The sequence below is a fragment of the Rhamphochromis sp. 'chilingali' genome, assembly GCF_963969265.1.
Source record: "Rhamphochromis sp. 'chilingali' genome assembly, chromosome: 9".
Classification (NCBI taxonomy): Eukaryota; Metazoa; Chordata; class Actinopteri; order Cichliformes; family Cichlidae; genus Rhamphochromis; species Rhamphochromis sp. 'chilingali'.
The window spans coordinates 39,679,391-39,702,156 of record NC_137936.1 but is presented as its reverse complement, the minus strand read 5'-3'; the positions used below and the strand labels follow the sequence as shown (position 1 = coordinate 39,702,156).

The window sequence follows — 22,766 nt, the reverse complement described above, 5'->3', positions numbered from 1 at the left end:
GTATTGTCTGTCTTGTCTTAATGTTGGTTTAAAATGGAGCACTGTAACAAAAAATAATTTCCCCCAGGGATCAATAAAGTATTCTGATTCTGATTCTGATATATTTGTTTTTTGTTAAGTTGCCTAATAATTATGCACAGTAATAGTCACCTGCACACACAGATATCCCCCTAAAATAGCTAAAACTAAAAACAAACTAAAAACTACTTCCAAAAATGGTAAATGGTAAATGGCCTGCATTTGTATAGCGCTTTTCTAGTCCCTAAGGACCCCAAAGCGCTTTACACTACATTCAGTCATTCACCCATTCACACACACATTCACACACTGGCGATGGCAGCTACATTGTAGCCACAGCTGCCCTGGGGCGCACTGACTGGGAGACTGCGAGGCTGCCGGACACTGGCGCCACCGGGCCCTCTGACCACCACCAGCAGGCAAACACGGGGTTAGTATCTTGCCCAAGGATATTTGGCATGCAGCCAGGAGGCAGCCTGGGATCGAACCACCGACCTTCTGATTAGTGGCTGACCTGCTCTGCCACCTGAGCTAAAAAGGTGAGCAAAAACATTCAGCTTTGATATTAATTTTTTTTTTTTTTTTTTTTTTTTTTTTTACTGGGGGAAAGAAGGGGAGAAAGAAAGAGGGAAAGAGAAAAAGCTGAGAAGAGGGACGGGGGAGAAGGGCAAAAGACAAAAACCAACAGAACGGGCAGAGAAAAAAAATGCATATATCGATCACCTGGATCACCTGCTGAGAAAGAAAAAAGAAAGCAAGCAGAAGAGAACAAGAGTAATAGAATAAACAACATCACAGTGATATATGGGAATATGACAGTAAATACTAAATGTTAAACATTATTGTGCAGCACATAAGATCAACAGAACACAGTGTGCTTTGAGGTAGGAGCCAAAAAGGGTGTAGTTTGTGGGTGTGATCACCCGTGTGTACACCTGTGAGCATGGACGCGCTTGTTTTTTGTTTTTTTAAAAGGTTCCTTCATGTAATAATCTGCTAGAGAGTGTGGGGGGGCCACAGCCCCGTCCTCCAGGGCGTGAAGCAGGTGTGGAGGAGATCAAAACTCCAGACATCCAGAGGCCCCCAGAACACAAGAGACCAAGGAAGACCAACAGAGGGGCAGCCGCGCCACTGTCCCAGAAAGAGCTGAGGAGAGTCCCAGATGAGGGCTCACTCAGCAGCCGCGGAGCAGAAGCCAGGGGGAGTTGCAGTGACGCGCCCGTGAGCTCCGCCGGCAGCCAGCCGTGCCTGAGTGACCGAGCCCCAGGCCGAGAGGCCGGGGGCACCCCACCTCCGAAGTGGCCCGAGCGAGCCCCAGGCTCCAGGCCCCGATTAGCGGCCGCCAAGGAGTGAGCCGGTGTGTACCTGGACGCCCATCCCCGGACACAAAGAACCACCAACGCACCGATGTCTGAGGGAGTCCGCCACTGGCAGGGGAAGTGGTGGTGGGTGGAGATAGGCCTCCAAACCTTGGAGGGCCTGAGATGTCCCCAGAGAGGTGGCGTCTGATACCCAACCTGACATATAGACACAGACATACAGGCACACACAGATACAAACATCCATTCCCACCCTCATGCTCTCATATGCACTTACTCCACACTCAACCAACGTGGAGACAGACATAAAGAGACGCTGTACACACGATCACACTCCCCAAGCGTACTCTACGAACCGGGTCTAGGTGCCCCCGCCCCTGGAGGGGGGAACTGCACCCAGACCCAGGTGGTGTTTCCCTTTTCCCTGCGGTGGGGGGAGGCAGACCGCCCCGACTCCGCAGCAGCAGGAAGGCTCCACACTCCAGACCGCAGTCGGACGGCCAACTCCTCCTCCTAGTCCTAGCCCCCCTGCTCCAGCAGGTCGCAGAGAATGGGGGTGAGAGAAGACTCCAAACCTCCCTCCACCCGCTCATTGTAATGTTGATGCATGTGTGTTCTAAGGTGCATCTAAAACCCAGGAGGGCTTGGAGCTATTATTAATGAGTTTTTTGGGTTCATTGACAACATGGTTGTTGTTCAATAATAACATTATTCCTCAAAAATACAACTTGCCTAATAATTCTGCACTCCCTGTATAATGAGTTTGACAGTGAAAAGACATCCACAACTGTACGTGGAGGTCATACGGACGTCAACATGAGACGTTCAGCAGACGTTGAAAAAACAACGTCGCCTGCCATTACAAGGCAATTACTACACCAAAACTCTATGTCTAAAAATGCCTTAAAAAAGACGTCACTTTGCACTGGGTTCAGTTTATCTGGAGAACATGAAAAAGTCATTGTTCCAGTTCAAGCAGGTCACAAACACGAGCGTAGCCACAGTCCTGTGTAATTATTAAAACCTATATTGGGCATGCCATTTAAGCTGCTTTGCATCTCAGCTCTTCTTTTTCATGCCTGTGTTACTGTGTCACATTTGTTTTGTGCAGCCTGGCTGCTGCGTTCTCACCTGTTTTCTACATTTTCAAGTAGAAGATCAGGACGATCCTGAACAGAAACATGGGTCCAAATATAAACGACTGCAGACGGAAACAAAAGGGTCCTTCAGAGCTCATTCATGACTGCGACAGTTACAGTGTGGTTATTACAGATGATGGTGAAAGGTGGTTGTTCATAGAACATAGCCATTCATGTTAATTGGTTTATATATATACACACACACACACACACACACACACACACACACACACACACACACACACACACACACACACACACACACACACACACACACACACACACACACACACAGAACAATAGATAAACACAAACATCCAAACACTGCCTGCAGGCTGAAATTCACCAACTGCCTGCGCATTGATTAATATTTAAGTAAACATGCATTATCTTGTGCAGTATTACATAGACACACACACACACACACACACACACACACTGCTGAAGGCTTAAGCAGCTTCGGGGAAAGGTCACATTTAATTACATCCTATGTATCCATCTCTGCGGCCTGAAACAATTACGAGTTAATGGAGAAAGTCACAGAGAGCAGCTCCTGAATGACTGTTGAATAATAATGTGTCACAGCTTTTGTTTTTTTATAACTCACCTGTTTAAATTGTATTAAAGCTTTATTAAATTAAAGTTCCCAGTTTTAGGGGGCGTGGCATCTTTGACTAACAGGTGGATAGCAACACAGCTGTAGCTGAAACTGCCTCCTAGGCTTCACATGCTCTTGGAGCCTATTGGAGCATTTAAATTGCATCATGTGACCAACAATACGGCTGCTGTGAGGTTGCTGTAGTAACAGTCTCATCTGTTTCTCACACACTCAGCTGCTAGCTTTCCAAATGAAAGTTGCTATATTGTGTTTGCACAAATGGGACAGATTAAATGTCAGAAATCAGTTTTGTTCCTTGTGTCTAAAGCTTTTGAGTGGAGATGGATATTACATATATTTTTATTGCATTAAAGGACAAGAGCGTAATGGTAGAGTTCAAACTGCATCCAGGACATCTGTTGTATGAGTTGCATGTATTACACTGAAAACTTTCTTTGCAACTATCTGCACAGACAGCACGCGAACGCTAAGCTAGCCAAGGACCCAGAGTGATGATAAAGTGCATGCAGACTCCAGCCCACCTGCCTCAACTTCAACAGGCAACAAAGGCAGTGATGATCAGTCAGGCCACACCCACCGTTTCTACCTGTTCATGTTTATGTTTCTCCAGTAAAATCACCATGACAACCGCTCGTCTCTGGGCTGGGTTACATCTTTGCTTTGTGCTGTCAGTGCTCATTATTTTTGTCATTATATATTGATCTTATTAACTTATACTGTTAAGTCATAATTATGAGACAATTCATTTCATATAAAGTAGTGTAACTATTTTTTTCTGAAATTAAGTAATTAAGTAGAATACTGCATTACTTTAAAGTAACGAGTAATGCGTAATACATTACGTTTTCACCCCAACACTGATGATTACAATGTAACAGGTGGTTTTTGTCTGCTACACACACTTCAGCCTCCTCGCAGATTAAAACTGAGAAACCTTTAATTGGACATAGAGGTATTCTGTGTGTATGCAGAAGTATGTTGTGCAACTGTTTGACAACTTTGTATTTTACACCATGCATTAGGCTACGTTCACACTGCAGGTGAAACCGCATCTTTTTTGACTGTGCGACCCGTATCCGATCATGGTATGACAGTTTGAACAGCACAAATCTGATATTTTCAAAACCGACCTGGGTCAGACAGACGGCAATTATCAGCGCCGGAGAAGACATACGAGAAAGCGTGGCGGCGGAAGCTGGAGCTGGAGCGAGTCAATGGAGAGAAGCTGAGGTTTTCTCTCACATCCCAAACCCACCACTCCTGGTTCCGACTCTGTCCATATATACCTCTGCACGGAGGGAGCAGCCACTGCTCCAAACACGGGCATTGTTAAAGCACGGGCTCTCTTTCTTCACGAGAAACGGGCTAACACATATACAGGCGCCTTCAAAGTAAAAGCTGTTCATCAATGCTTCAACAATACATTTCAAAAGGTACAACTTTTACTTTGAAGGCAAAGGTTTTTTTTAGCCCTCACGTGTGTTTTAACCAGAAGGTCGCCGGTTCGATTCCCAGCTCTGTCTGTCCTGGTCGTTGTGTCCTTGGGGAAGACACTTCACTTACCCCCTACTGGTGTTGGCCAGAGGGGCCGATGGCGCGATATGGCAGCCTGGCTTCTGTCAGTCTGCCCCAGGGCAGCTGTGGCTGCAACTGTAGCTGCCTCCACCAGTGTGTGAACGTGAGAGTGAAAGAATAGTGGCATTGTAAAGCGCTTTGAGGGTCTCGAAAAGTGCTGTATAAATGCAATCCATTATTTTTTTTTTTTTTCAGTGTCCGTCTTTCTCTACTTAATTTGTTAAAATTCTTTCGGTTACGACTGCAGAAATTGATAGACTGCTGGAACAACAGTTACTAGCTCTGTAGCTGCCATTTTTACTTCCTTTAAAGAGCGCGTTGTGTGTGATGTCTTCTTTTGCGCATGCGGCCGCTTTGAGCGTCCACACTAGAGCGCGTTTCCTGTCACATTTTATTTGTAGTGTGAACGAGCAGACAAAAGAATCGGATTTGATTGAAAAATCTGAATTGAGCATTAAGACCTGCAGAGTGAACGCAGCCTCAGTGGATGGAAGCACATTTTTAAAGCACATTTTGCTTGTAAGGTTTGTTGATGTGTGCGCTTTTTTGTGTTTCCCACACATTTGTGAAGGAAAGGAAATGTGAGCTTTCTCCTTCAGCTTTAAATCAGGTTAACTTTGTAGTAGTTTGACATATATCATTGAGTGTGCTCACAGAGGCAGGTAAACATGTGTGTGTGTGTGTGTTAGATACATCCAGCCCAATTTATGGCTCGTCTCTGATAGCAAAGTCATTTCACCGGAGCCGAGCCTCCTTTCATTCTTCCCACTAATCACTTGCAATTGGCCAATTAAGCCCAATCACTTTCACAGACCGACGCCCTTAATGTAATGAGCCCATCATACCGACCCACCCCCTCTCAATCACAGTCTCACACTGGGATTTTCCAATGTGCCTAATTACATCCACATTCCAAGCATGGCATCTCGCTGCATCAGAGCTTCTGCTCGTCTGCGAGAGAATAACAGAAATATTTTGGTATTCAGGCGTTGTGCTCGGTTGAAGCGCCCGAGGCAAGGTTGGGCTAAATTTGAAGTTTTTAAACTTTAGAGTTTCCAGGTTTGTCTCTGGGATCCAGCGTATAAAATTAATTGTGATGCAGCGCACAGCATGACCCCTGAGAGGTTTTCTTCATATCCTGCTTCATCTATAAGCCTCACGACGTGTCCTTGACCCTTGGGAATGATGTACTTCTGATCTCAGAGCTGATTTTTCCTTTTGCTAAAGCCGTGACTGTGCAGATTTAAAGGAGCATTTACAAACAGAAAGTCTGTCTGAATTTACCATTTTAACAGAGCTCATCAAGACCTCAGTGGGTTATCTGTAGCAGACTGCAGTATTACACAGATAACTGACTGAGATCTTATACTCATCAGAGTTATGAGACTGTCCTCAGTCAGAATCAGGGAGGTAATCTCTCTCTGGAGCAGCGAAGGAGTCTCAGCAAAACCCTCATGTTCATTCGGTTTAGACGCTGGACTACAAAAGTCTGAACGCAATCCAGCTCCGATGGCATTCCCTCCTGACTCTGAACATATAAAGTTTCTGACTCGTCAGATTTGAGGACTTCAGCGGGACAGAAGACTGACAAACAGATCCACTCCACCCCTGTCTAAGGAGGCTCTCGGTTCATTAAAATACAGATTAAAAACCATCAGAGAGGTGATGCTCCGTGGCTGAGGTCAGTGAAAGCACTGCTGCTGGGAGCCAACCGTATCTGAGTGCATATGCATGTGCACGGAAACAAAGTTTGTCTGGAAGAGGACCCACATGCAGGACTCACAGGCTTAAGTAAAAGAAAAAGCAACTTTGGTGGGTGGAGTGGGCAAAAAAGTTGTCTTTGTCAAACCACACCGAGCAGAAAACGAACCCCTGGACTTGGATTTAAATGGACTAAACTAAGAAACCTGGAGACTGGACTGAGAGTGTAAAAATACGAAAACTGAGGCCAGGAGTCTAAACAATGAAACTGATCCCAGAGCCCAGACACAAACCTGTAGCGTTCCTGTCCACGATCTCTGCTGTTTCCGTCAGCACGTGCTGGACATGTCTGCAGTTTTTTTGTGTGTCTGCTGAAAGAGGCTGAATAAAATCTGAATCGATGGGTCATTTCAGGCCTTTGAAGGATAATTTCAGTTTATAAGCCATCCATTAATGTTGTGTCTCTGCGGGTCATGCTAACTTTGAATGCTCCACCTCTCTTTAATGGATCCCTAATGCAGTTAGCCAAATGTCCGTTCCACACGGGTCATTTCTGTATTATTCCAGGCGCTCCGAAAATAAACATTGAAAATGATTCATCAGGTTTCTGGAAAGCTGGATGGAGCCTGTGCTTTTTGCCCACATATACACGACTGTTCATTTACCAAATCTCTGCAGGAAGAGGTGGAGCATGCAAAGCTAACAAAACCAGAGACACACAAAAGACACAGCAGGCTGGAGCAAACTCAGATCAGACCGCCGCCTCTGCAGTACAGAGCTGGATAAGCAGAGGATGGATGGGTGGATGTTTGACTGTGTGTATATTGTGTCTTTGTGTGTTGCGTGGTGAATGTGTCTGGGCTGTCAGAGCCGTTACCTCTGCTGTCCGCCAGCACTTTAACCCTGTGATGCAAACTGATGAGTGTTTGAATCAAAGAGCTGCTGCACTATTACCAATATCCTCCTAATATGTCACTTTTCTTTTGTTCTGAGAAGTTTCAGTAGATTCTGAAAAGAAAGTTTCACATTTTTAACTCAAATTTTCACCAACAATATATATAAATATTGGAAAACAGGGGCAGCACGGTGGTTAGCACTGTTGCCTTACAGCAAGAAGGTCCTGAGTTCAATTCCACCATCAGGCCGGGGTCTTTCTGTGTGGAGTTTGCATGTTCTCCCCGTGTTTGCGTGGGTTCCCTCGGGGTACTCCGGCTTCCTCCCACCGTCCAAAGACATGCAGCTTGTCGGGATAAGTTAATTGATTAATCTAAATTGCCCATAGGTGTGAATCTGAGTGCGAATGGTTGTCTGTCCCTGTGTGTTGGCCCTGCGACAGACTGGCGACCTGTCCAGGGTGTACCCCGCCTCTCGCCCTATGACAGCTGGGATAGGCTCCAGCGCCCCCCGCGACCCTGAAAAGGATAAGTGGATGGATGTGTGAATGCGAGAGTGAACGAATAGTGGCATTGTAAAGCGCTTTGGGTGCCTTGAAAAGCGCTATATAAATCCACTCCATTATTATTATGGATGGTGCTGGAACATTCTTTGGTTTTTGGTTGTAGAAAAACTTCCACGGCGTCTTGGTCCAATAATAAAAGAGAATAAATCTCGTAGTAATTTATGGAAAAAGTGTGTTTTCCCCCCCACTGTAAGTAAATGTAGTTCTGGAGGAGCTTCTCTTATTAACGCTTCATCCTGTTGTTGTGCTTTTGTTTTTATTTTTATTTCATTCGTTTGCTTTGTCATCATAGTCAGTGCTGTCTGCAGGTGTCTCTCATTAGATTCTCGTCTTAACGACCGTCTTCTTTATAGTTCCTCATCAGTGCAGAGCTCTTCATCAGGCTGGACTTTTCCCAGTACCAGTGAGTAACAGTGACAGGTTTCATGCTGGTACCAAAGCCCAATGTGGGCCATGTGCATCAGCCCACAGTGGCCCTGCAAAGGCCCGTGTTCTGGTAGGTTACAGGACTCTGCCAGTGTAGCAGGCCAAACATGATTTTAGGTTTTGTGGTTTTTGACTTTGAAGGCACCGAGTTGTTTATACACGCTTTTCTATCTCACTCATGACATTTACAATGATTCGGTCATGCTTCCCCCAAATCACCTTGAACTCCCTTTCATGACTGCACAGACTGATTGTGATTCACCTGCAGAGAGGATACAGAACCACCTGGGCATAAACGCTCGCACACACAAAAATACACACAGCGAACCGTCCGTGTGTGAACGTGTGAATGCACACCGACACTGGAGGCAGAGCTCCGGTGTGTCAGCTCACCTACACCGACCCTGGCTCGTTCCGCTGCCGGAGGAAGATTTCTGTAGAGAAAGTGAGACGCAGAGAAGAGGACTGCCTTTCTTCCGCTTGTGGCCCTCGTGCTGTGGAGCTGGATGGAAAGCTTTGGCTCGAATGTGCCCATGGCTGTTTTCACCATCTCTCTGTCTGCTTTCCTCTCAGCCTCAGACTCCCGAATGAGTTGGAGAGGAGCTGCACATCGAGAGGAAGGCCAGTGAGCATCACTGTGACCACCTCCAGCTCCCAGAGGTTGCTGTGCATCCTCAGGTCTTATCCTCTTCATGTACTGAGGAAATTTTAGACACAAAATACAGACTTAAAGAAGTGCAAAGTCACTCAAAAACATTTCAGATTTTTTCCAACTACAGGCATGCAGGGCTGGTCCTAAAGGCCAGATTAGTGTTTTATCCAGCTCTGTTTGGGCTTAACGTGGATTTTCTGCATCACTTTAAGCCAGGACAGACTTGGGGGAGGTTAATTTGGGTGTCTGCAGAGTCACAAACCAACAGGAGCCTGTCAGGGATTAAAGGGACAGCTTTGTTGTTCCCCTGAGCAGAAGGAGGACCTGCTGGTGACTTTATTTAAAGGACAAAACTGCCCACAGTGAGTCAGTATGTCTGGACTGTGGTGTGTGTCCATTTGTAAATAGCACCGAAGCAGAAGGGTCCAACTGCCTATTTGTGTTTTGTACGTTTCGTCTTGTTTATTAAATTAAGGAGCCGTGGTTTGGCTTAGTTTCATGTGGGGCTTAGAATAGCTTGTTTTGTTTGTCAGAAATTAACGTCACGTTTAACAGTAGTTTGGCTGTGACTCACTGCTGCCTCTGCTGGACGTCGCAGAAACTGCAGCTTTTGGCTTAATTTTAGCCGTGAATTTTGATGCTACCTATGGTAGCAACTGATGTTGAGATGCCCAGACAGGAGTGATGTATCAGCATTGTGTTTTTGTCACCTGCAGAGGAAGTCTGCATTTAACCCAGACTTGAGCTCAGTGGAGTCGAGTTTTTAAATGCAGTAAGCTTCCTTATCTGTGTCACCAGGCCACGCAGATTTGTTAAACTCAGCACAAAACGACGTCTTTATTTCCATCCAATCCAAACTTTAGAGGGTAAACAACAGCTTTAGAGGCACTGAGGCCGCTTTTCAACCTGTAACTCCACCAAATCTGATGCAACAGAAATGAAGCTGCACAATGAGGCATTCATTTCTGTCACACCAGAAGCACGAGCCCTCTTCACTGAGTGTTTCACACTCTAACTTTCGAAAAGTGCTGCCGGTGGCGTTTTTCTAACACACTGACTCCTGGTACAGAGACGAGTTCAAATCCAACTCAGAGAGCAGCATTTTTCTCCAGAAACACACTCAGCACTCTGACTGTGTGGAGTTTTATGTGAGATTTTCCACAGCCATCTAAGTGCTGGAACAAAACAATTTTTCCCCAGCAGAACACAATGAGGTCAGCTGTCCTGCTGGCTTTCTCTCAGTCTTTCATGATGTCTCTCTCTCTTTCTCTGTCCATCGTCTCGACTTTAAGCGGCCCTCACTTCACAGAGCCAGATCGATAAGGGGCACTTCAAAGTGTTCTTGGATCCAAGGGCTTCTTTGAAAGATGCAGGAGGCAACAGTTCTTAATGTGCACCGCATCCACTTGCATCAGCATTGCTGCTGTGGCCAAAAGACATAAGCCAAGAGAAGGATGTGAAATCAGGTGAAGAGGGAGAGAGAGGTGGGAGGAGGCAGAGCTGAAGGAGGGGGGAGGGGTTAAACTGGAGAAAAATGTCAACATGTGAACCTGCAGGTAACCAGACCCACCTACGAATGGATGACCTCTGTTTAAAGACTTTTGTTGTTTTTTCAGTCGATTGTTCAAGTAAACCTGTCGGTCATTAGCACAATTACTGAAGTCTGAAGCAGCTGAAACACCTCCAGCTGCCTCAGCTCAGCAGGTCTTTCCTCAGAGATCCTACATTTCTGACACAGTCTGAATATGTTCCAGCTTCTCACTGGTTACAAGACTTTAAATGATGATGTAGGGCCGCAGTTTCAGAGCCATGACTAAAGATATGACTGTGACTCCTTAATGTTTGTGTGCTCCTGTTTGAGAGACACATACGGTATGATTTCCAGTAGCAGAAGCTGCTCGGTGTTGACAGGTTTACTTATTGTATTTTATCATGAAGAAGGATCCACAAACATTTTGCTCAAAAATTATGACATTTAAACTTCTTACATTGATCAGTGGTTAGTAGAGAATGATGGTGCTAAGGTCTATAATTATAACATCTGACTATTAAAAGATAAATGCAGTGTAGAAAATAAATAAAAAAACTCCAGCATCACATCAGGAAAGTCAGATATAAAGAATTCACCTGAGCCAGTGGTTTGATCTGTTTGGCCTGACAGCAGCTCAGCAGTTTCAGGAAGAAGCAAAACAACATTTATTTTATGTAATGAAAACTGCTCTCTACACATTTTATGGTCCCCTGCAGAGTATTACTCGCTTTTTCAAAAAGTCCTGTTTATGACCATCCAGTCGTTTCCGCTTATCCTTTTTTCAGGGTCGAGGGGGGGCTGGAGCCTGGACTGTGGAGCACCCGGAGAGCACCCACGCAAACACGGTGAGAACATGCAAGACCCCGGCCTGATGGTGGAATTGAACTCAGTACCTTCTTGCTGTGAGGTAAGTGCTAACCACCACCGTGCTGTGTGGGCACAGTAATGTCTCATTATTGATAATTAATGATGTGCAGAGTAAAAGCAAATTTCTCAAAGGGACTCCTGCAATTAGACACATTTGTTGAAACAAAACAACTCACCTGTATCTTTAGATGTCATTTGGGTTGACTCAGTTTCAGGAGTGGAGGTATGAAAGTTGGACATGTGACTGTTGAATGAGTAACTGAGTCACAGGTTTGATTTTCAAGGCCTGGCAGCAGGATAGGAGATGAAGGAATAAGTGAATCAAACAATATTTTATTTTATTGGAAAACAATTTGTGGACAAAACAAACAAAAGAAAACAAAAACTATCAACTTTAACTGACTCCTGTCAGTGAAATTGTTGGCTGTCTTTATAGATAAATGGGTTGTCATGGTCCTCAGTCTGTTGACTCAGTGTTTTGTATTAAATAATATTATCTCTTGTCCTTGTTCATTCTGGTTATGTTTTCAGTTTAGCTAGTTCCTTAACCTAGTTTTTAGGTTTTAGTTCTGTGCTACCCTCTGTTTAGTGTCGAGTCATCCCTGCCCGTGTGTTCCTTCTGTTTTTTGTCAGTATTAGGTCTCTGAGTTCTGTCAGTGTGTTTCCTGTTTTACTTTGAAGAGATCACACCCCTGGTAGAGCTTCAACAGCATTGCAAGGGAATCTGGGCACACTGAGTCTGAATGGACCGTGTTTAGTGGTTGGTGCCTGTTGTGGTGGTGACCCTGAACCAGATGGTGGACGCCGGAAATGAAGGGATCAGGCTCAGTGCAGATAGATACTGAAAGACTAAGCAGAAAGTGACTCTGGCAGTAGCTGAAGAAAAACACTTTTGGACTGCCTCAAAGAGATTCTGACAAACCTTTAGGCGACTCAGGAGGGCAAAGCGGTGCTCTACGTACACTGTGTAATACATTTGGTCAGATTTCTAGAAATGTGAGCTCCTCCATCCAACATGGGATGAATGCTGTCTCTCCTAACAAGATCAGGTTTCCCCAAGAAGGTTACCCGATTAGCCATAAAGGTGGGAAGTAGAAATTCAAGGTATCTGTATTTTAGGAAGAGAAAGAGGTTATATTTAAAGGTAAAGACTGCTCAGTCGGATTTGATAAACTGGAAAAGTAAAGCTTGTTGTTTTGTCATATTGTGAAACATGCTGTAAAAAAACTGAGGAAGACTAACTGTGATATTTAAAGGCTGCATGAGAATCATCTGCAGGTGCAGGATAAACAGTTTGCTGCACTGTGATGGATTTTAAGTAAAGAACAGTGTGTGACTGGTGCACAGTTGCTGTGGTTAGATGGTCACGTGGTTCTCAAACTTTTCACAATGAGTACCACCTATTAAAATATATGGCTCTTGAAGTACCACCCTTTATGATCTACATTAAAGTACAGTAGTATAGGCCTATTTAACACCACATACAGTTTACACAATCTCATATATTAATGTTATTTCTTTTATCTGTCATAAACAGGAAGTGACAAATGATAACAACAACACCTGTACTGCATTAAAACAAGGTGGGATATCCGGTCTTTAAGTGATGACGTGATGAATCCTGCTTCGGTCCAAACTACTCTGCACTTATTAAGGCTGTGGTGTTTTTAACATGCTTTAATGCACTGAATCTTGTTCCATTTAATCTCAACAAGCCCCTAAAAACAGTCAGTGATCACTTTCGGCTTCTCTCGGTTTTTATCACCACTGTTCATTTTAAAGCTCAGTGTTTAAACCCTTACGATGTAGCTGCAGCCCATGCAGCAGTATATGAATGACTAACCTCGTATTGTGGATGGATTATCTCAGTTGTTCTCCTGGCTGAAGTTTGGTCCGTTTACAGCATCCTGCCATGCGATTGTATTTGTCTCTAACCATCAGGAACCCTCACGTTAACTTTTATCGAGTGGAAAAAAGTTAGCCTTCATCCAGCTTCACTGTGTTTGTGCTACGCTAACATAGCTGTGTCGCTAGCGATCTCCAAAGTTTCAGGAGTAGTTAGTCATTATAAGAAGTGTTTGTGAACTAAAAATCAAGAACGTGGGATACTGTTTGTCCATGACTTGGACAGCCCAGCGCTTTGGCGATGCTTCATCTTCTGCTTTGCTTTTGTGTGGGAGCCACGTCAGAAGTCCAAGCATTTTTTTCCCCTTGCAATGGCTCTGCACTCCCCCTAGGGGGTGCGCCGCCCCCCCACTTCAGGAACCTCTTCACTAGAGGGAGCCCATGTACCACCAGTGTTACGCGTCCCACAGTTTGAGAATGACTGGGTTACATCAAGTGTAGCAGAGATTAATCTGAAGTTTAACTGATGATACTGAGACTCACTGGCTGAATTCCACCTTCATATCAACTGCATACTGTCTAGTATACTGTTGGAGTAATTCTGATAAAAGTTGTCATTGTTGTGTTTAAAACTGTAAATCTTGTCCTGAACTGCATGTTCAGATATTTTTCTGTCCCTCCCCTACATCTAGGATGGTGGGGGATGCTATTAGCTATAGTGTTTAACTGTAGGCACAATTGCATGTAAGGTTTTGGTTTCTTTATTTAGTAATTAATGTTTACGTCCTGCCATTTATGGGCACACCTGTGCGTGTACATGGTGGACCATTAAAGGGGTTAGGCCATATACGGGGGTGAGGGGAGATGCCCCTGTTATGAACAGGGATGTTGTTAAAATGATTGTAACGTATACGTAGACACACACAAATACACACGCACTCGCACGTGCATATACACACACTGTGTCTTAACTTTTATGACACACCATAGGGGATTTACAATGGGGTGCTTATGTGTTCAATGAATAAAAGGCTGTGAGGGGAGTTGGCTAGGATCAGGTGAGGAACTTCAGGATCCTGATCCGATCGGCTTCCCTTGCAAGTTGATGGATTGGGCTTTGATTGTCTTGCTTCGTTCATGATAAGTCTCTGAGTCAGCGAGGCCTGCGAGTGCAAACCTAACATATACAGACAGCATAAACAGAGTACTGTGAGTGTGGAGGATAGAAATCAGACCGGACAAGTTATGAAACATCTGTAAGATTCAGTTGTGTAAATCCACAAAGAGCAGTAAACTTCAGCAGCAGCAGCTCAGATCACCTGATTGTTTTGCAAAGTTACACACGATTCAATATTGATTTTAGTGGCCTCCGATTGGCGTAACCGCGTGTCATTACTGCCGACGTGAATTATGATTTTACTGAATTTACGTTAAACCTTAGCCAGCAGTTTTAAATTTCCCTCAGTGTCGCCTGCTCTGGCGCCTGGAAGACAGTGGACTATGGTGCTGGTGTCTCTAGCTTCACATGACTGAGAACAGAATCACCAATTACCAGAGTTTGTTAACTGGTGGGTGTGTGGCAGAATGGGGACTAATTATTAGACATATTTACAGGTTGGTGGTGTACCGGTGGTTGTTTAGGACCACATTCCCTCCTCACTGTCGCACAGCCATCCTGTTTCCCAGCTGCTTGGAACAATCTGCCGGGAAAGAGCTGTCAGGGACCAGAATTAGTCTCGCCAGGCTTGGTCATGGTCATGACTGGGGTTCCTATGCAGTTTCCAGCAGCCGCACCTGGTTGCAATCTGGGCCAATCAGCGAGTGGAATACTTAAGGCCAGCATTGTCAGCTGTGCTTTGCCAGTTCGTCTGCTAACCTTGGGTAATATGGGTCTCTGTTGACACTCATGTGTAGTCTCCCTTGTGTATACTGTGGAGCAGGGAAATTATTTTACTGCTATTGTTAAATAATTGTCATCATTACCATTGCATTAATAATATAATCTGGAGTTTATATTGCATTCAGGGGTTGAACAGTGTGTCTTTCAGAAAGGCTAAAAGTAACAGGACAGGAAACAGGCTTGGAGAGTTTTGCAGAAGTGGAAGTTATTTTGAGCAGCAGGCTAAGACGAGGGACTCCTGGGCCCTGTTTCAGGAAGCCGGTTTAGAAAACTCAGAGTGAAAAACGATACGCAGGGTTGAGTAACCCCGAACTGTCCAACTCGGAATATTCGGTTTCAGAAAGGCTGATAACAAGTAGTTCAGTCAACGCGGAGTTGCTTTAACCCCAAGTGAAGCGCGCGGACGAGGATACATAAAGCCCTGATCAGTGGAGCACAGATTAAGTGAGTCACCATGGAGACGGAGGGAAAGAAGGCGCGGTCAATGTATTTTACAGCGCTTGAGGCCGAAATTCTGATGGCAGCATATGCCGATAACATGCAAATTCCGCGGAAAAAAGTAACACAGCGACAGCTGCAAAAGAAAGTGAGCATGCATGGCAAAACATAGCCGACAGAGTCAATGCGTGAGTGTTAATTTAAACATTGATCGAGGGATTTCCACCCATTTAACACGTTATTTTATCATATGTTATTTTATTTGTTATTTTATACATTTTATTTTGTGACGTGATGTGAGCGCAGGTGCAACCCAACAGGCCCCAAACGTGCCTGGCAGCAAGTAAAAATGAAATATAAAAATATAGTCCAAACAGGTAAGGTGTAATTGTATTATGAGCCATAGTGCTTGGTCTGTTTGTCCCATGTAAATCAATTGCAGTTAGAGGCTACATTAATTTTCTGTCTGTAAGCACTTATTGAAATTATCTGAGCACATTACAAGTACATATTTGCTTACTCTGTATGCTCAAATGTGGCCCGTTATAGCCAACAGAAAAAAAGCGGAGGCCCGAAAAACAGGTGGGGGTCCTCCACCACCACCACCACTCACAGAGGCTGAGCAGTTGGCCCTCAGCCAAAACAGTGGGCGCCCTGTGGCTGAAGGCATCTCTGCGGGGACATCCTCTGAGTCAATAACCCCGCAAGACACAAGTGCCTACATAGGGGGTAAATTCAAAATAATACATGATGTGCATACATCCTTTCTTCACAGTCACCTTTGCAGTGCTACTCATTCATTTGATAAACTCTTTACCATAATGGATTATTTTGTAGTGAAGTTATTTTCCTACTGATTTTGCCTTGCCTCAGTCTTGGTTGTCTTTGAGAGCATAATGACAATGAAGTGTAAGGTGATTGGTATGTTTGTTAATTGCCATTTGGTCCCTTGTAAGTTATAAGTGACCTGTATAAACCTCATATTCTATCAGTTGATGGTGATGGTGTACTGCATCTGGTGCAGCCTCCTGTTGAGCCAGACCAACATGCAGTTGTGAGTAATACTCCACAGATTATATGAGTTTACAGTAGAACAGCAATGTTGTTTATTTCTTTACTACAGGAAAATAATGAAGAAACATTGACAGCTGTTACAGAGGAGGAAGCAACAGAGACACTTTATGAGGTTTACATCTTTTAATACTTTGTGTACAGGAAACACAGGCGACCAATAAAGCCAGTTGAACAAAAAATCTGTTTATTCTTCTTTCAACATGTTGAGGTGATGGGTCAAAAGAAATGATTGTGACATATGGTGTCTCTGACTGCTCTTCCATCTTGTATGTCCGTGGGAGGGTCAGGATGTTCATGGTTTGGATCACTGCTGTTTGGTTCAGAAGGACAGTGTTCTCCTCTAATTGTGGCAATGTTGTGAAGAATCACACATGCCACAATAATGTCACATGCCCTTTCTGGGGTGACCCTGAGTCTTTGCAGGCACTGGAACCGGGCCTTAAGCATTCCGATAGTCATTTCAACTCTGGCTCTTGTCCTGCAATTAGCCAGATTATATCGCTGCTGTGGGCCCGGTTCAGGGTCAGAGTAAGGGGTAAGCAAATAGGGTAAACATGGATACCCCCTATCACCAAGCAAGTAGCCAGTGAACTCTCCTAAGACAGAAGGATACACTTCAGTTCAAATGTCCCTGAAGCAATTGGTCTTTATATATTTTAAAGTATTTTCAACTCACCATGTCCAAATTTTGTGCTCAGTGTACATTCACGGAATATTTGTGAGTCATGGACAGAGCCTGGCCACTTGGCTTCCACATTTGTGATAATGTTGGCAGCATCACATATGATCTTCACAGTGCAGAGAACACAAATTAGCATCCATTACTATAATGAAATAATTTGTTAGTTTGACATGCTACAGGGAACTATGTACCTGTACATTAATGCTGTGGAAAGACTTCCTGTTCACATAGTCTCCTTCATTTACTGAAGGAGCAATGATTGGAATGTGAGTGCCATCTGTACAGCCAATCACGCCTGGGAACCCTGAAAATAAATGTAAAATTTAAGTAGTAGTTCAAATATCACCACATCATGAATTAAGTTTTGGTCATCCTGATACCTGCAATTTTGTGGCATCCCTCTTTGATGAATCTTGTGGGTCTATGACCGGGGAACACCACAAACGAGTACAGGAGACGTTTCAGTGCAACTGTAACATTCCTGACTGCCCGACAGACGGTAGCCTTGGAAACGTGCTCAGCGTCACCAATATTATACAGAAAGCTCCCGTTTGCAAAAAACCGAAGTGCAATACAAATAATATGTACAGAACTGAGAGCATGTCCGCGATGTGTCACATGCGTAATATATGGCCTGAGGATGTTATCCAAATAAATTATAGATTGTGCTGAGAAACGGTAACGTTCGCACAGACAATCATCAGGAAATGATAAAATGTCCAAACGCGCTCTGATCACTCTCTCCCGGCGGAGAGCTCTGCGGAGAATTTGGGCTTCACGATCTACTGGCTCTTCAAGGAAGGGACACGCCATGTCTGACACTTCCTACTGTCAGGTTTCCGACAAAGGGGCGGAGACAGTCAGGGTTAGTTGTAGTAAACCTGCTAGGGGGCAGGTTAGCTTCACGGAGTGTGTCGTCATAGTGACTCACTCAGGCTGCAGCTGAACTCGCTTTGTGAAACCGAAAACCCAGAGTTTTCGTTAACTCAGGGTATACTTACTCAGTTTTTCCACTAAACCGGCTTCCTGAAACAGGGCCCTGCAATTAGACACATTTGTTGAAACAAAACAACTCACCTGTATCTTTAGATGTCATTTGGGTTGACTCAGTTTCAGGAGTGGAGGTATGAAAGTTGGACATGTGACTGTTGAATGAGTAACTGAGTCACAGGTTTGATTTTCAAGGCCTGGCAGCAGGATAGGAGATGAAGTCGGTTAAGAGTCTGATAAGAAAAGTTTAAATACTGGGTTGAAGTCCCAAAGAAATTGAGTTCGAGTCTCAAGTAGTTTGGTAGGGAATTGGTTATTTTGTTGGTTAGAGTCCAAATTTGGTCATAAGAGTGGACCTGAGCGGTCAAATTGACCACTAGGTTGCATCTGCCTCAGTCATACACTTGTGTTGGGTGTTGATTGTTGTTTCAAAGTATTATAAATTATTCTAGAACGGCAGTTCGAGTCTGCTAGGAAGCGCAGAGCCTGGAGGTTACGCTCCCTCCTTGTCGTGGACGCGCGACATTGACCTGTCGGCGAACAGGGTTAGTTCAGTTTGGCTTAACTGTGGGGTACAGGGCATCCTGGAATGAAGCTAGGAGTTAGAGTCTCCTTACCGTTTGGAACGGTACCTGCGCTTTTTTGGACAGGAGAAGTTGGACTTCGGGCGTGTAACTTTAACCTAACACTTCGGGGTAAGCCAAAAATAGAGCTTCAGGCAAAGTTTGGGTTGGTTGACGCTTTTAAATTGTGTTAGGGACTTTAGAGATGAGGCCAGAAACTGTTGGACAGATACTGGTTAATTGGTCGCAAAAACTCAGGGAGTTTATCCGCTGGGCGGTTATTTTAAATTTGTCGAAATTGTGTAGGCGCTAAAGCTGACAGATCTGACAGTGGTTGTAAATATAAGATGTCTTTGTAATATAAAATAAGAGATCTCTGTGTGAAAGGAGTCTGAGGCAATGCTGGAGCTATTTTTAGACGGAGTGTGTGTGAGTGTGAAAATGCAAATGAGTAAGCAGTGAACTGTTTAAGCCACAGTTGGTTTTACAAATACTGCTGCAAACATTGTTGAGTGTGTGTTTAAGATGCCATTTATGTTTATTAGAAGACTATAAATAAAGTTTTGAGTTGCCGTAGGGGATGTATAGTAATTGACTGAAGTTGGATGTAGATATATAAATATATTGAGTGCACTGTGTATACTTAAGATTAACATATTACTTTCAGTAGTAACTTTTCTCCAGCATTAGTTGCTGGTGTGGTTTATTTTTTCAATTTCTTGTGTGTGCGGTGAGAATTAATGGAGGTTTCAATTTTTTGTTTGTTTGTTTTTACTTGCTCTTTTTGATTATGACAAGCATGTCTAAAATACTCTTAGGAAAGTGTGTTTTGAGTTATATTCCTCAACTCTAGTCACACTTTAGGTGTGTGAATGCGGTGACTAGAAGGTTTTGAATGATGAATAAAGGTGTGAGAGGTATTTCTTTGGTGATGTAAAGTAGGATGTTTTAAAGTTTGAAAGTGTTTTTAATTTAAGAGATGCATGAGTGATGTTATAAGAGTTTAAGTTTATTTAAAAGGTGTGTGTGAGAGGATTATGAAATCATTGTGTGAATGATGCTACATTTTAGATCAAAAGTTAGTAGAATTACAGAGGGTTTGTAGATTGTAAATACAAAATAAGTTTGATTAGCCTGCAGAAACAGAAAAGCAGCTTGAGCTGCTCTGAGAAGCTGTGTGTGTGTGACAGGAAGTTACATGCGCATAAAAGGAAGTGACTGTGACGAGTGAGCACCCAGAGAGAGAAACAGATGAGTTAAACTCTAGGCAGATAAAGCGAATTGAGGTTTTGAGAAAAGAAATGAAAAGGATATTAATTGTATGTTTTAGTGTGTCAACACAGATTACAGATAAATAAAGGTGGACTTCTCTCAACCTGGAATTTTGAGTACGGCGCCAAAACCACTAGAGTAGCATAATTGGGAGAAAACAGGCCAGATTTTGGCTTAAAATTTTACAGCTTGACCTCGCACTTGTCCCCATCCTGAGAAGAAGCTCAAAGGACAGTTAATCTCCTGATGAAGACCGACAGAACATCGTGGACTTCAAGAATTAACAGCAGCCAAAAGACAGTGCAACTGACTCGTTAACACTGAAACCAAACTGACGGGACCAGCAGCAGCATGGAAAAGCACACGGTGCAACATGTACTGTAAATTACAGGCGGGGCAGTTGAACAGTGGGATAATGAGCTGTGGAAAGCACTGGACATTGTCAGATTTGCCATGCTTGGAGTAATCTTGGAAGAGATGACTGAGAGGATCAACAGAAAAGAAGAAACCACGTGATGAACCATGCACGGTGGACAGCAGGCTGGTAAGAACAGTGTGACATGACTGTTTAAAGGCACTGAATGTGGTATTTTGCCAGGCTGGGACTTGATCCAAAAGGAAAATACTGAAGAGAAACAGAGAAGAAACAGACTGTGTTTGCTGGAATTCAAGACAACAAAAGGACACTGAGAGAAGAGGACGGTGACCAGTGAGAGGCGAAGCTGGACGAATTCGACTGTGAGAATACAGGGTGTAATTGGATTGAAATGAAACCCTGAACTCATGATGGTTTAGAGATGTCCACCGTCACAAACAAAGAGGTAAACAAGAATAGAAAACATACATAGACAAAGTGTTACATGTGAAATTATTTCTGGAAAGAATCAGAAGTGAGATAGTTTTAAATTAAGAAATCAGGGAAAAGATGCATGAATTAAACCTGACTATAACATACAGAGGCAATGAAGAAAGCAGCTTACACTCACTGAACATTAACAAAATACATAGGAAAAGCAATGAAGACCTGCTTACACGTATATACATGACATAAGTTGGGATTTCTGACCAGAGAGAGGGAAACGGGTAGTTTAAGTACTTATGATAATAATGAAAATGTCTCAGTTGTGTTTCTTTAGGGGCTAAACAGACCTGGATCAATTCTCCACATGCAGCGGTCGGAAGAAACCTGTAGGTTAACTTGACTGGACATGCTAAGGCAAGTTTCTGGTTGAATTGTTCACAGCGCCATGTCTCCACAAACCTGACAAGTGGGCCCTAACTTCTGGCTGAGGAGCAGGAATGCTGTTAATAAGGTGGGAACTTAAAATTTGGGTTAGCAAATTTGGGAAAGACAACTGATGGCTTGAGTGGAGAATTGTGCAGGAGTCTGACACACTGCAAAAGCAACATATGCAAATTCACATACACAAACAGAAAATGCATTAACCTTATAAAGACAAGACAAGCTCATGGAGTTTAATGCATAGACACTGATTAAACCTGGCTAAGAACACAAACATATGCAATGAAGAACAGCTTGCTATTTTGTATGAATGATACAATGGTATGAATGTTTAATAAAATGCATTTGAGTTTGTAATTGAGGAATAGAAGAAGCCATATGACAAAGGGAGTGAGTTATGTAAACAAAAAGTGATTAAAGTAGTTTTAAAAAGAGTGACTTAGGAGTGCTCTCTCGTACTGAGTGATCAAAACCAGTGATCACTGTAGAAAGAAATAAAATGATTTAATGAGTTGGGAATGTTTAAACATATGTTTCTGTTGTTACAGCAACTCATTGAGATATGACTCAGTATGCAAATTAGTTGGAGTGAGTGGTGACGAAGGAACTTCCTGTGTGTGTGTGACTGAGGAAGTGACTTTCAGGAGAGGAAGCATAGCAGAGAAGAGAAGTACAGAGTTGGGTAGGAAATTTATAGTTTAGTGATATGTTGTTGTAAGGGGGGTTATGTTTTATGCTGAATTGAAGTATGTTACAGAGCATAAGGGGGTGATTTTTGTGTGCAAATTGTGTGGTTTTAATGAGACTTTCGGTGTATTGAGGAGGTGAAATTATGTGGTGGCAAAACTTTTGTGTGTTTAAGGTTGTTGAGGTTGTTGTGGTGATGGGTTGATTCTGTCAGTTAGGTTTGGGTTGTTGTTGTTTTTGTTTTTAATAGAGGGAGTTTTAGGAAACATGGACATGTCTAAAAATTGGGCCCATTATTTTGTAACAGTGCACTTAAAGAAAACCTGTCAGGTGATTTTGTTTTGTTTTTATGAGCTAACAATCAGCTCTATTTTTTCCATTTCTGTTTTAAGCATATTGTTGGGAGAATGCCAAATGCTAAAGGGGAAATATTTTTTGATATAACTCAGTTATGTTAAGGTTAAAGGATTAAAGAACTGAATCCTGTTTAGAAGATACAATACCAGGGTTCAAAGCTGTGAATAAATCTTAGAGGGAAAATTAGTGAGGGTTGAAGGAGTAGAACAGGTTTGATTTCTTTTTTGATCTTTAGAAGAAGTGGTTATAATGTAGGCTTACACAGACAGATATTACACAGAAACACACATGACAGTATTGATTCCAGGCAAAAGGCCTCAAATTCATTTAGCTTTTTGACTGAACTTAAAGAAGGACCAAAGAGGAAGGAAAGCATATATTTTGGTTAAGTCTGATAAATTAGAATTAG

General features: G+C 43.3%; 1 protein-coding gene across 2 annotated transcripts; it reads right to left on the bottom strand.

Annotated features, from left to right (window-relative positions):
* Window positions 1–16,362: 16,362 nt before the first annotated feature.
* Window positions 16,363–18,242, bottom strand: LOC308402836 (putative nuclease HARBI1). Of its 2 annotated transcripts, XM_080891934.1 has the most exons (4): window positions 17,626–18,242; window positions 17,437–17,549; window positions 17,240–17,351; window positions 16,363–17,159 (listed from the first exon to the last, which is right to left on the bottom strand). In XM_080891934.1, exons 1-4 carry the CDS (start codon window positions 18,056–18,058, stop codon window positions 16,780–16,782), a joined length of 1,038 nt encoding a protein of 345 aa, XP_080748060.1. In that variant the 5' UTR covers window positions 18,059–18,242; the 3' UTR covers window positions 16,363–16,779. The 2 variants fall into 2 exon arrangements, 1 of the variants encoding a protein (XP_080748060.1); XR_013972816.1 differs by lacking the exon at window positions 17,626–18,242 and having other exon boundaries at window positions 16,363–17,041; window positions 17,240–17,601.
* Between the last annotated feature and the right edge of the window lie 4,524 nt (window positions 18,243–22,766).